The following is a 13,891-nucleotide window of genomic DNA, read 5'->3' on the forward strand; positions in this document are numbered from 1 at the left end:
GGTATAAGGAATACAAACCTTGAAAGGAAACGCAGACACTTACATTGCTTTCCATGTTCCTGCTGCAGTGAGAAGCAGATCTTGCTGACACTGCTGTTAGTCTCAGTGTGGTCTCGAAACTGAGAGCATCTAAGGGAATCCGGCCAGGAGGAGTTCACCATTCCCAAGACGGACTCGCAACCTTCTTTTGCAGCCTCACAGAAAGATCTACAGGGCAGAAGGCCATGCCTAAATACAAACAAAAGGTGGGGGTGGAGGGTTAGGATCATAATAGAACAGTTCTCAAGACAATATTACAGCTAGCCACCAGCAAGTTAACATAGACTATAAACTTGCATTTCCTATGCACTGTCAGCAACTTAAACTTCTGTATTTGGTCCTACAACAGTTTCAGCCACCCAATTGTAAGGATTCTGAAGATAATAAGCTAGTTTCACAATGAATCATGTAGTCATTGCTTGTAGAACAGTCTACCCCCAATAATTGTTCTTAAGCTTCCTGTATTAAAATATACTGGTTGACAGAAAGGAAGGAAGGAAGGAAGGAAGGAAGGAAGGAAGGAAGGAAGGAAGGAAGGAAGGGGGGAAGGGGGAGGGGGGAAGGGGGAAGGAGGGAAGGAAAGAAATGAAGAAAGAAGAAAGAAAGAAAGAAAGAAAGAAAGAAAGAAAGAAAGAAAGAAAGAAAGAAAGAAAGAAAGAAAGAAAGAAAGAAAATGAGAGAAAGAGAAGGAAGGAAGGAGAGACAGAGGGAGAGAGAAAGAGAGAGAAAGAAGAAAAATGGAGGCCCCCTATTAGAAAGAGCAAAAATAGGTCAAAGGGTATTCTGCTCTAACTTTTTATCTTTCCTTTGAGAAATCCAACAATCTTTCAGAAGCAAATAGAGAAAGCCATTCTGTATTCTCCCTGGCCTTCATGAAAACCTCATACAGGCAAGTGGCAACTCAAAATCGTGTGTTCTTTAAAGAAAAAAAAAAGGCAAGAAATCTTATGGGCCTTCTGTTTTGTATTCCGCAGAGTAAAAACTGTGAGTCGCCATCTGTTCATAGTAAAAGCAGGGATGCCCCGGTGCCTGTCCTCAGCCTTTCTGTGTGCAGCCAAACACTCCCAGGTCCCAGGTTTGCTCTGGGGAGTGTAACTCCTGTGCTAGCCATGTCCAGGCTGTGGACTGGTCTCTTCTCAAAGCAAGGTGGCTTTCTCTACCTCACAGCTAAAGGTTGTATCTTATATCCTTGTCAGTCTCCACCAAAGGCATTTCAAAGGGCTTGCAGGAAACAGAAGACATTTTCTGAAATGGAAACTTTGTTGGAGTCCCATCAAAACAACCATTTCAAATGCTGATATGATAGAATTGTAAAATATTGGATCCGTCATAAACCTTTTCTGGGAAGAACAGGCCCATTAAGCTTCTGGGACAGACTCAAGTGTCATGCACTTCTTACTACCAGCTTCACAATAGCAAAGGGGGTAGGGAAAGTATGTGCATGAGCTTCCAGGCCTTTACCTATATATCTTCTAACAATGTCTGTTATAATAATGTTATTATACAATGCGTAATAAATGGACTTTTCAAACCCGTTGATCAAACAAGCTTGTATACCACACACCCTTTGTTGCACAGATACAGAAACATGATGTGACCTGCCATCTAGCAGGTTGTACTGGATCTGACATGATGCTTGAGAGCCTTTGAGAAGAGAGCCACACATATAAGAAGTTCTCAACACTTACATCCTGTGGTCGTGATGGGGTCATACTCAGGGCACTGTCCATGCTGCTGACCCTAGATTTCCCATTCCCTGTCATTATTTTGAGACAAGATCTCACTAAGTTGCCTAGGCTGACCTTGAACTTGTGATCAACCTGCCAAGCAACTGGTATAACAGGCTCCACCACCGTGCCTCTCTCAACAATGACACACCATGCCTCTCTCGACAATGACGTTCTAATAAAAATAATTCTCTTTTTTTTCTTTAAAAGTTGAACTAAAACTTGGCGGCGGTGGCAACACACCTTTAATTCCAGCCCCGTTGGAGGCAGAGGCAGGCAAATCTCTGTGAGTTCAAGGCCAACCTGATCTACACAGAATGTCCCAGGACAGCCAGGGCTACATAGAGTAACCTTGTCTTGAAAAAAACAACAAGCAAAACAAAAAGCTGTGCTAAAATTATCTTTTAAAATAATCTGTTTAAAATCAACAAACCTGGGCTTATAGAAGCTGATGGAGCCAGAACCAACATTCAGGGGTCCTCCATGGGTCTCTCTAAACTAGGCCCTCTGCCTGTGTGTTATAATTGTATAGCCCTCTGCCTGTGTGTTATAATTGTATAGCTTATGTGGTTTATTTAGAACCCTTAACAGAGGGAGGGGGAGATGTTTCTGATTTTTTTCTTCTTTCTTTTCTTTTCTTCTTTATTTTTCCTGCTTTTGGGAGTGTTGTTCTCCTACTGAGTTGTCTTATCCAGCCTTAATATGAGAGGAGGTACCTAGTCTTATTGAAACTTGACATGCCATGTTCAGTTGATATTCCAAGGAAGCCTGCTCCTTTCTAAAGGTATACAATGAATGGATGGGGAAGGGACAAAGGGGAAGGTCTGGAAGGATAGGAAGGAGAGTAAACTGTGATCTGGATGTAATATATGAAAGAATAAATTGTTAAAAATTAAAATAATAAAAAATAAAAAGATAATGAAAGATCTGTTCAATATGTAACTAAATTTGATACTGAAGATGCGGGAAGAGAAGTTTTGCATTTGAACCAGTTGAGAACATACATAAAACATGAATTGGCTCTGATAGCCATTCAGGAATATGGTAGTATCTTAGTTAGTGTTTCCACTGCTGAGATAAAACACATGGCCAAGGCAACATATACAAGAAAACAATTTAGAGCCCATAATTTCTGAGGTCTAGAGTCCATGATGTAAGAACAAAGGCATGGCATCTGGAACAGCTGAAAGCTCACATCTTGATCCTGAGGCAGAGAGAACTAACTGGAAAAGGCATGAGCTTTTGAAACCTCAAAGCCTGCCCCCATTATCACACCTCCTCCAACAAGGCCACACCTCCTAATCCTTCCCAAACAGTTCCACCAACTGGAGACTAAGTATTTAAACACGTGAGCATATTTCAGCATTCTCATTCAAACCACCACAGTTAGGTATTATAGAGCTAGGAGTTAAGTCTCTCCAGTGGTTCTGGAAACTTTCTTTAGGTCTAAGGTTTCTTATTCCTCACCATCCATGTCTTTTTTCATGTCCTGAAGTTAAGAATCTAACTTAAAACTGATCAATTGTCATAGACTTTTACCATACTCACTTCCCTAGGTCCCCCCCTCTAGTCCCTCCCTCCCGTGGATAATCTGCTACTATCTGACCTTGAGCCAACAGTTCATTCAGGCCAAGATTCAGTTTCCCCCCTTAAAAAGCAAGGGATTTGGAGGAGCTTGAGTGTAGTCTATTTTCCATAAGTCTCTTATTATGAACATTTTGTAAGTTAAAATTCATTCTTAAGAGAAGTATTTCTCAGAGGAGCACTGAGACCATGATAACCCTATCAGTCTTGCTGACCTGCAAGAAATAACAGACATTTTTTTCCCAAGACTTGAGCTGGGGATGTATAGAAATACTAAAATACCATTAGAGCATCTGTTCTAATATTAGTGCCTAGGAAAATGTCTAGAGTGTTTCTAAATAAGTCTCCTAAGAGGTGTGACCAACCGAGACTCATGAGTTTTGCATTGCTGGGCAGGGATATGTAAGCTGGGAGTAGAGTATTAATAACTACGAGTCCTTGCAAACCGTGAACAAACGAGGAGCCATTTGTTCTTGTTTCGCATGAAATTCAGCTGCCTGTGACAGGCAGATGTGTTTCGCTTTTCATCACAAAGAACGCAGTGGTGAGACAGGCTACACTATTTTGGAATATAAGGATCTATATCCAAGCAACGACACACTGGAAACTGAAAAACAGGACTTGGCAAAAGGGAAGGACCACTTTGACTATCAGAATGACTATTTTAGGATGGGTGGTTGTTCTTAGTTGATGTGTGAAGTACATTTGGTGGGATGCAAAATAAGTCCCTGATGCATTTCAACTCAAGTGAAGGCAGAGAGCTCTGATGTACCTCTCCAAATAGTCGTTGACACATTTGATTAATTTGGAAACATGTAACCACACAATGATAATAAGGACTTGTAATATTTTTCCTAGGAAGGATGTTTTAAAATAATTAATCTACCAAATATGTTGTTCATTTAATCTATAACTCCATTACTGAGTTTATTTCCAGGAAATTTTATTATGATACATCTAAAATTGTATAGATGTTTATCTAGAAAATTTTAATGTTCATCATAAATGTAAATTTGTTAAATAGCTAGAGATAGCAAAATAAACTTATATGGCCAGCAGGCTTTTAAGAGTTATAAATCATATTTTTTTCTGTCAAATTGAGCAACTTTAAAAAATATTTCATATAAATTCTTTGAGAATTTCATGCAACAACCACCAGTACCGCCATCATGCAATATATTTGATCAAATTCATCCCTCACTTCTCCCACTAATGCCTGCCAGATTCACCATCATCTCCTAACCAACAATTTTCTGTCCTTTTGTTTTAATAAGCTATTAAGCCCAATTTTTGCTGTCCTAAATTTGGGGCCATCCACTAGAGTGTGCTTAACCTACTATAGACAATTAAGGAAAATTGACTCTCCCTTCCCCGAAAGACATCAAATGTTCACAGATCTTCAAAAGAGGTTAAGATCTTAAGAATCCCCTTAACACTCTATGCTAGAATGTTGATCTTGTGTGGGTAGCCACAGCTGCTGTGTGGGTTCATGACTACAGTGATTGTATTAAGTCCCAAAGACACTGTTTTTGTTCTGGTCCTCTCTGACTTCTGACTCTTACAGTCTTTCTGTCCCTTTTAACAGAATGGTCCCTGAGCCCTGGCTGGGTGTTTGTGATAGATAACAGATGTTCCAATGATAGATGACAGATGGTCCATCCGTGGTTAAGCCACAACCACTTAGTTCCTTCTCTGCCCTTTGATGAGTTGTGAGTTTCAGAACTAGCCACCATCTACTACATGAAGAAATTTCTTTGATGAAGTCTAAGAGCTGTACTAATTATTGGATATAGCAATACAAAGTTAGAGGGTTGGTTGATAGCACGCCCTCTGAAAAGAATAATAATGGTAGGTTCACCTCTGGGACCTGCGTGATTCTCTAACCCAGAATTCTTGGCCAGATGTACAGTTGGAAGCACATGTTCCATGCTATGGAGCAGGCCTCGAATTTAATCAGAAAAGAGCTGGTTACCCTCATAGCATCCCTGCCACTATTGCATGGACATGTCTTACCACACTGGTCATTGTAGTTGACAAGGTTCACAGCAGAGGAAGCCTCTTGGTTATCACCCCTCCCACTCCTCACTGGGTGCCCTGTGAGTGCTTTCCTTTGGGTTCCCTAAAAACAACCATTTCATATAACTGTACTTAGAAAAAAAATAAGAAATTAACAATAGAACATTGTCTTTGACCTAATGTTCTGCTTAAATATTGCCCAGATCTCATATCACAGCTGTCAACTTGTATTTTTAATAAGCTATGCTGATATATTAGGAGAGCTTTAGATTAAAACTCTTTTGGTGGGTGTTGGGGAGGATGATTTGTGCCTGGGAGAACTTCAAACATTACCCATGATCTCTGCCTTCTACAGCTCCTGCCTGAGGATGCCCTTGTCTTGATTATGTACTGGCCTTTTAACTTACTTCCAACCACAGAAACTAATAGACTGTCATGCATTATTGAGCTACATATGATTATTCTTATTTACACCCCCCCACCCTTTTCTTTCTTGCTGATTTTGACAAAGCCATACATATTAAGGAGACCACATGCATGGTTGCTCTTGAGGGTGATTTATTTTCCAACAGCCCTTGAGAAAAGGAAGCTCTTCTAATGACTCATGAACTTAGAAATGGATCCTTCCCCAGTCAAGCCTTCAGATAAGACCTCAGCTCTAGCCAACATGCTAATATGCACTGTGACATTCTAGAGCAGAGGAGACAGATACATAACCCCGAGGTTTCTATTTCCATGTGAGTTGTTTTACACCATTGAGAGTGTGATAATGCATAACCCAGCTATTGGTAATGATACAGTTTTCCTTGGCACATCACTTTGCAAAAGTCACATTACTGAGTTCAATGTGCTCTTTATGGATGAGACTTAAACAGTCATTTTTAATACAATCCTACTTTGTCCTTTCTTAACTGAACTGTTCAGCAGCAATACTCACAAAGTCAGAGTTGGGCATCTCCCAGAACTGTGACCCTTCCTCAGCCAGGAAGACACTGTTCATGTCTAAAGAGTCTTGTAAGATCATGTTCTCCTTTTCTGTTACAAGAAAATTTAAACTTAAAAAGGAGATCTCAGGACCAACCACTGGGCCTAGCATCTTTACCTAGGGATTTCACATATGAATCAGCATGATGCAAAAATATGAATTCATTACTATTGCTAGAGAGAGCAAGGCAACAGGTCACCTGGTGCCACTGTGAGGGTCCAACAGCACCTCAAGTGACTGAAGAAACCTTACATGTCACAGAAGAGAGAGAGAATGCTTACTTGGTCTCTACTTGCACTGGGCATGGAGATGAAGAAGTGTACAAGTGAAGGTTGGTCCTTTCCACAGTCTTCCACCAGAAAAGAGATAATGGAAGGAGTCACCACACTCCTTTCTCTCTTTCATCTGGAACTCAACAAGTAGGACTCTGATGATCTTGTCTTTACTTGTAATAATCATGGGTCCAGCATGGAAAAGAGGACCCACTAAAGTTGGAACATGAGATAGTATTCCACAAAAAAGCTCTCGACAAAAGCAGTGATTCCTAAGTCCAACAAGGGTGAGTACAGTAGGGTGGGGGCCAGGAACTATTAACACCTAAGTTTAAAGAGAAAGGGAATAATTGCTGGAACTTAGGAAGAGCCATCTAGGGATGGTTATGACATGGGAGCCATGTTCTTTCACATAAGATGTACCCAATATGTGCAAGTTGGCATAGAGGAATATGAGGTGACTATAATAGATGGCCACTAGGTGACCCTGCCTATCCTGCATCCTGATCTACCAGTGGCTCTCCAGGCATGAACCCAAAAAGAGCCAAATGTGATCGTTACTAAAGCAGTGTCTAGGGAAGAGTTGGAGAAGAGGCATGTGGCAATGGACTATGAAGGAGTAAATGAAGAGTAGCCAGCACACAGCTGCATGCCCCACATCCAACTGGGGGGCGCAACAAATACTTGTAGAGAGAGGAAACATGATGGCATGTTGAGTAGATGGTTCAACTATTATTAACTTAATATCTGGTAGGAGGCTGGATAACTCAGAATCAACAAATGCAGCCATAGCAGGCTTTGAGGGTGGCTGTTTGTGCATCTCAGGGGGCTGCTTCAGAAGAACATAGTTTGGATGGAAGCAAAAGCATGTCACTCTGTCCATGGAAGAAAAGTGGTTGCAATTTCCACTCAAGCAAAAGTTACTCTTGCGGGCTTCTTGAACTAGAATAAGCAATGATCTCAAAACTAAGATCATTTTCATGTCTGTTCATGCCACATTAAGCTGACCATCTATTGATCTATTTGCTATTTTTCATTCATTTATTCATTTCTTCACTTCACTTCCTGGTTGCAGCCCTCCTTCCTCCTGGTCCCCCTCATACAGCTCCTCTCCTTATATCCCCTTCCCTTCTCTGTGGAGAAAGTTATCTCCCACCAATATAATGTAAGCTCTGCAGAGCCAATAGATGGTCCCTGGGCATTGTCTTTGCAGTGTCTCCCTAGTATACAAGTGGGGACGCCACAGGTGGCTGTTGAATAAATCATCGAAATGCACAAAGGATGACTTAGGTGCCCTTGGGAATAAAACTTTCGGTGGCAAATGTGGAAGGAGACCCATAGCCACAGTGCCCTCTCCTCAGCTGAGTGATTGGAACAAGGATGCAAATCTTTTCTGCCCCACAGACTCCCTTTCCCTCACAACTACAAAATCTCCATGTGCTACCCAGTTTTAGCACACTTCCCACATAATAGGCAAGTGTCAGTAAAACAGATAAAACAACACACAGATGGATTGCTTTGTTTATGTGACAACTTTGGGGTTTCGATCTTAGGAGAGGTGTTTCAAAGGAATGCCAAGTGTTGATTTAAGCCATCAGGAATAATTCAAAGTCACAAAAGAGCTCCTGAAAGAGTACCAAAAGACATGCCTTCTAATTGATGGGGACATTGGTTAGCTTTAGAATTTGTCACAATCACCAAGACCCACAGGGTAAGACATTAACAAATATCAGAAGCAACTTTGTAGCTGTTCTGTTTTGTGTGTGTGTGTGTGTGTGTGTGTGTGTGTGTGTGTGTGTGTGTGTGTGTGTGTGTGTATCATTGACACCAATGGTAAGGTTCCTCAAGAAATACAATCAAAAGTACTATCTTTATATTGTAGTCATGTACAGTTGATACCCAGAACTGTTGGAGAGAAGAGTGAATGAACTCCCCCACTGAACTGGGTTTGAGTGTCCCAGACGCTGGCAGCAACATGAAAAGACATTTTCAGAAAGATTTTGGCTGGCCTGATTCTCCAGTTTTACAACCTGGTAAAATAATAAAGCAACCTGAACTCCACATTCCCTTCACTTTGGACCTTTTTCAGTCATCAGACAGAGTCTCACCTAAGTCGGCATTTTAGACATAAGAGCTCACCAATATTGCCTGGCATTAAAGGGATGTGTACTATGCTTGGCCAACTGAACACTCAGTTGGTGACAGGTACATATAAGATTAGACCACTGCTTCCAAGTTAGGGGGGGACACCCTTGTAAGTAACCTGCAAGCAATGGAATACGTAGCTACTACAGGAGCAGAGTCCACTTTCTTTGGCCAGTGACCTATATATTTTTAATATAACTATTTTAATTCTAACTTTCCAAATGCAGCCAAAGGTGACAAAATAAGGCTTTTAAGATATAAAGTCTTTCCCAAGGAGCTGAAGGGGTTTGCAGCCCCATAGGAGGAGCAACAATACGAACCAACCAGTTTCCCCAGAGCTCCCTGGGACTAAACCACAACCAAAGAGTACACATGGAGGGACCCATAGCTCCAGCTGCATATGTAGCAGAGGATGGCCTTGTCGGTCATCAATGGGAGGAGAGGCCCTTGGTCCTGTGAAGGTTCTATGCCCCAGTGTAGGGGAATACCAGGACCAGGATGCAGGAGTGGGTGGGTTGGTGAGTAGGGGGAGGGGGGAGGGGATGGGGGTTTTCAGAGGGGAAACCAGGAAAGGGGATACATTTGAAATGTAAATAAAGAAAATATCTAATAAAAAAATCAAAATATAAAATAAAATAAAAATAAAATAAAGAATAGGTAACATGTGGTAAAAACAAGGGGCATCACCAGGCTGCCATGAGAAGACAAAAGAGAACCGGGGGTTCAGAGAAGGCTTCACTCCAGCCAGGACTTGGAAGCCATGACCTTGATGGGAGAGGAGGGGCCTCCGTAGGCAAAGGGAACAGCGTGCGCATACAAGGCTGTTCAGAACCCGGTTTCAGGGTTTTGTTTTGTTTTTTTGTTTGTCTGAGAAATGGAAAGGAAGGTCATTGAAGGTGAGGCTGGGTCCAGGACGCTAGAGAGGCAAGAAGGACTTCAAAAGCTGTGGCATGGAGCTTGGCTTGAAATCTAAGGCAAACAGAAAGCCACGAAAGGATGGTGTCTGGGTCAATTTGTTCTTAAATGATCACGACAGGGACAATAGAAATCTGGCATTTCTAACCACGGGATCAAATTGATAGCAGTCCAGAAAGTCACATTCTCCATCAACAACAAGAACTGCTATTTACAAAGAATTTTTTTCTGCTGGACAGGGTTGATACGTGAACACCTCCTATAAGTCATAAGAAAGTGGGAGGCACGACAGAACTGTAAGTCACTTTGGGGGGAGGGTTAGTATCAGCGAGGTTTTACTATTTCTTAAATTTGTATAACTTTATATTACTAAAGATTATTTCACTTCAAAAGTTAGTTCTAGTCTAGACTGTGGAAATAGCTCAGTCAGAGAAGTGCTTGCCACATAAGCACAAGAATCTGAGCTCAATTCGTAGAACTTGTGTTAAAAAACAAAAAACAAAAAACAAAAAACCTAAGTGGGCGTGGTGCCTCCTGCTTGTAAGCACAGCCCTGAGGAGTAGAGGCTGGGGAATGTCTGGAGCTCACTGATTGGCCAGCCTGTCTGCTCTGCAAGTCTCAAACCAAGGACAGTCTCAGAAACCAAGGCAGCTGGTTCCTGAGGAATGATACTGAGGCTGACCTCTGGCCTCCACGAGCAAGCAAGACTACACACACTCACACACACACACACATACACACGCACACGCACACGCACACACACACACACACGCGTGTGTGCACACACACATACACGCACACACACACATACACAGACTGTCCATTTGAGGAAATCAGGAAATCAAACATGACATCTAAACCCTAACCAATATTTTGCTATCTACTTGATACTTTTAAGCAATATATTCTAACCTACATACTTTAGAGCCATTCCACTAGTTTATCCATTAAAATTTTATATTTTTAGATTATATGCTCCACTGAATCCATATGTTCTCCAGCCTTTCAGTAGACCCTGTTGCAGTACATCCATACCCATTTGTCAAAGCAAACACAGTTCAAAATAAAGACTACTAAATTCCATTGTTTCAACATACAATGTAGTTAAATAGTAACTGTGGTCTCCAAAGAATCAGGTTTAAAAACTATACTGTTTATATATCTCACTATAATCTTTTAAAGTTAAATTTTAATTGTGATTAAATAGCTATTTTTTTCTGGGATAGAAAACAAACACTTTTTCTTTATTTGAATAATACAGTCTATAATAGATGATACAAAATAGTGAAACACAAGAAAAATATGTTTGACCTTATAATGGTTTGCTATAATACATTTACTTTGCTGAACTTATTCTGCTTATTAAATTAGGCTGCAGTTCCCATGCACACACTAAATGACAGCAGGAAGCATGGCCTAAAAGTACAATTAAAAAACTAAATATAATAATAAAAATAGGATAAGTCCCCAAAGAACACTTGAAAAGTAACTGTAAATTATTATTCATTATAACAGAAAATGGAAAAACTCTCTTACTGGTACAGTTATCAAATGCTAAATCAGGTCAGGGGGAAAATGTATTTAATTTAAAGTGCCCTGGAAAGAGTGGGCAGCTCAAAAGTGTTTACCCAGGCAGAACTAAGTTAGAGTAAAGAGGGTCGTAATGCTGGACCCAGCAGTTCCAGGACTCTGAACACACTCCCTTCCATTTTCTTTGTGTGTGCATGCATGAACCCACAAAGGAGTTTATATATATATATATATATATATATATATATATATATATATATATATATATGTGAAAATTTTGGAAATGAAATAGAAACAGAATGAGAATCAAGCTCCAAAAATTTCATCTAATTTTGCTTCATTTACATTTTTTTTGTGTGTGGCAATCCTTCTCACACACACCCACACATACACACTCACACACATATTTGAAGTACATTTTTTTGGTCTCCACTTCATTAATTCTTCTTGTCCTTCACAAATCACCACTTCAGAGTTATTGCTAAACTTTTTTGAGCTCTTTCTAAGGACCAGGCAGTGTCCCAAGCCCCACGTGTCATTAAACACTCACATTAATTTTGTAACCTAAGTGTAACTATTATTTCTCTTTTTATGGATGACGAGGTCAAGACACACAACTCCCTTAGCCTGCTTTCCCAACCACTGCTTCAAAGGGAGAAGTCTACATCTTAATCTCTAGAACCGGGAATCACCGCATTGGACATAGGATCTTCGTGGGATACAATTATGAGTCTGGATGTGAAGCTATTATCATAGACTGTGTTAGGTGAGCCCTGAATCCAATGACAGTGTCCTTATAGGAGACAGAAGCGGAAGAGATGTCGGCAGTCAGGACATGTTCTGTGATGGCAGAGGCCAAAAATGGAGGGACGTGGGCACAAGACAAAGGAACAGAAATAATAGGAAATGGGATGGGCAAAAGGGAAAATGGATTCTCCCCATAGAGTTCTGGGAACCAGACAACCTGCCTACACCCAGACTTTCAGCTTTCAGAACTAAGGGGGAAGACATTTCTGTTGTTTGAGCCACCCAGCAGGTGGCAATTGGTTAAAGTAACCCAAGAAAACAAATACAGCCACCAACTGTGTTGCCACAGTCTGGGAAAATAAAACCATCTCTTGGTGGCCATCTTCAATTGTTTCTGTAGTTCGGGGCTCTCCGTGAGTGAGACAAGCACTGTGGCACTGACTCGCAACCACAGCCCACACAGGCATCTTACATTTTAACCCGTGGGAAAGATCCAATCCACCTTTTTTCTCTGTGTGTACCATGAAGTCACCTTGATAATTCAAGTTTCACCAAATCCTGCCCAGCTCAGCCTCTACTGCTTCTGCTCCACCTCCACATAAAGGCAGTGCCACATCTGGCAACCAAAGGAACAGGTGTTTCTCTGATGCTTAGGGTACTTCACACACTGCTGAAATTATCACAGACAAAATGTGATGGAGTTGTACCCGAAATACTATTCTGGAAAGTTCCTAACATTTCAATCCAGAAAATAATTCATCTTATATTTAAATAGGTACGTAGCATGTGCTTTGAAATTGCCCGAATATACAAAATGCTTCAAATAACCATGACATTATTTGGGTCGATCAACTGTTATGGAAAATTATCTCTATATCTCTATCTTATTGAATAGTGTTTGTTTGTCGCTCCATGTCTAGAGTCCAGCACTAGATCCCCATGTTGATGAGAAGAACCATCCAGAAGGCCACTCATAATTGATTTAAATAAGATTTTTGGACTTCTTAGTTGATGATATTTAATGAGATTCTGGGTTTCATCCATTGTACTGGATGTTTTTGTGCCCTGCTGGTGAGTAAATTTACTGGCAGAAAGGATGATTGGAGAAGGGAGTTGGGGGTACCAATCCCTTCCCCTCACACATAGCTACAAGTATCCAATTGCTTCGAACCTTTTCTTCCCTTCAGGCCTTTGGTAGTAGGACTACATTGTCTCATCATGAGACCTTGATACTTCTCATTACTTAATTGCTCCCCGCCACCCCCACCACCCCCACCACCCCTGCATACCTCCATTAAAAAGCTCACTACCAAACATTTCAACTATACTTTGAGTGCACTTTCCCTTGTCAGACCCTCAGTGCAACAGCAATTGAGTGTCCCCTGAAATCATCAACTAAAATATGGATAATTTCTTCCAGTAAAACATGAATCTGGATTTTCTAAATACAGAGACTTGCAATTAACTATGACATATGTGGGTCCCTTCTCCCCCTAAAAGCAATAAAAAAGGAAAGTTAGTAACAGGATGATTTGTTCCTCTTGTCTCCAGAAGAACTGCGCTCTTATCACTGAACGATATGGTTCCAAAATACCTGTCATCGCCATCAACAACACACTCAGGAAAGGCGAGGCTACATCCAAAGAGCAGGATATGTTGATAGCAACTGAGGCGATGGAGGTACGTGAAGAACTTGAGGAACTTCTCCATGTCCATGTTTTTGACAATTGGCAAGAGAGGTGCCAGCGTGCTGTGGTAGGGCAGAATTTGACACTGGCTGTGAGTGATGTTCATGCAGGTGCCTGGGAAGTGGAGACACTCACAGTTAGAAGTCGAATAAGAAATCTGTGTCTATAAGCTTATGTAACATGACAGGTTAAGGAGATCATACACCTTACACACTATACTATAGTACAACTATCACATAAACA

General features: G+C 41.0%; 1 protein-coding gene across 3 annotated transcripts in view; it reads right to left on the reverse strand.

The window, feature by feature from the left end:
- Corin (corin, serine peptidase) overlaps positions 1–13,891 on the reverse strand; it is a 195,745-nt gene that overhangs the window by 115,561 nt on the left and 66,293 nt on the right. For all 3 annotated transcript variants that reach the window (XM_029545006.1, XM_021210625.2, XM_021210624.2), the window contains exons 4-5: positions 13,555–13,762; positions 44–228 (exon numbers count right to left, since the gene is read on the reverse strand). In XM_029545006.1, coding sequence (XP_029400866.1) covers positions 44–228; positions 13,555–13,762 — 393 coding nt within the window. The remainder of the gene's footprint in view (positions 1–43; positions 229–13,554; positions 13,763–13,891) is intronic.

This window comes from Mus pahari, chromosome 13 (assembly GCF_900095145.1).
Source record: "Mus pahari chromosome 13, PAHARI_EIJ_v1.1, whole genome shotgun sequence".
NCBI lineage: Eukaryota > Metazoa > Chordata > Mammalia > Rodentia > Muridae > Mus > Mus pahari.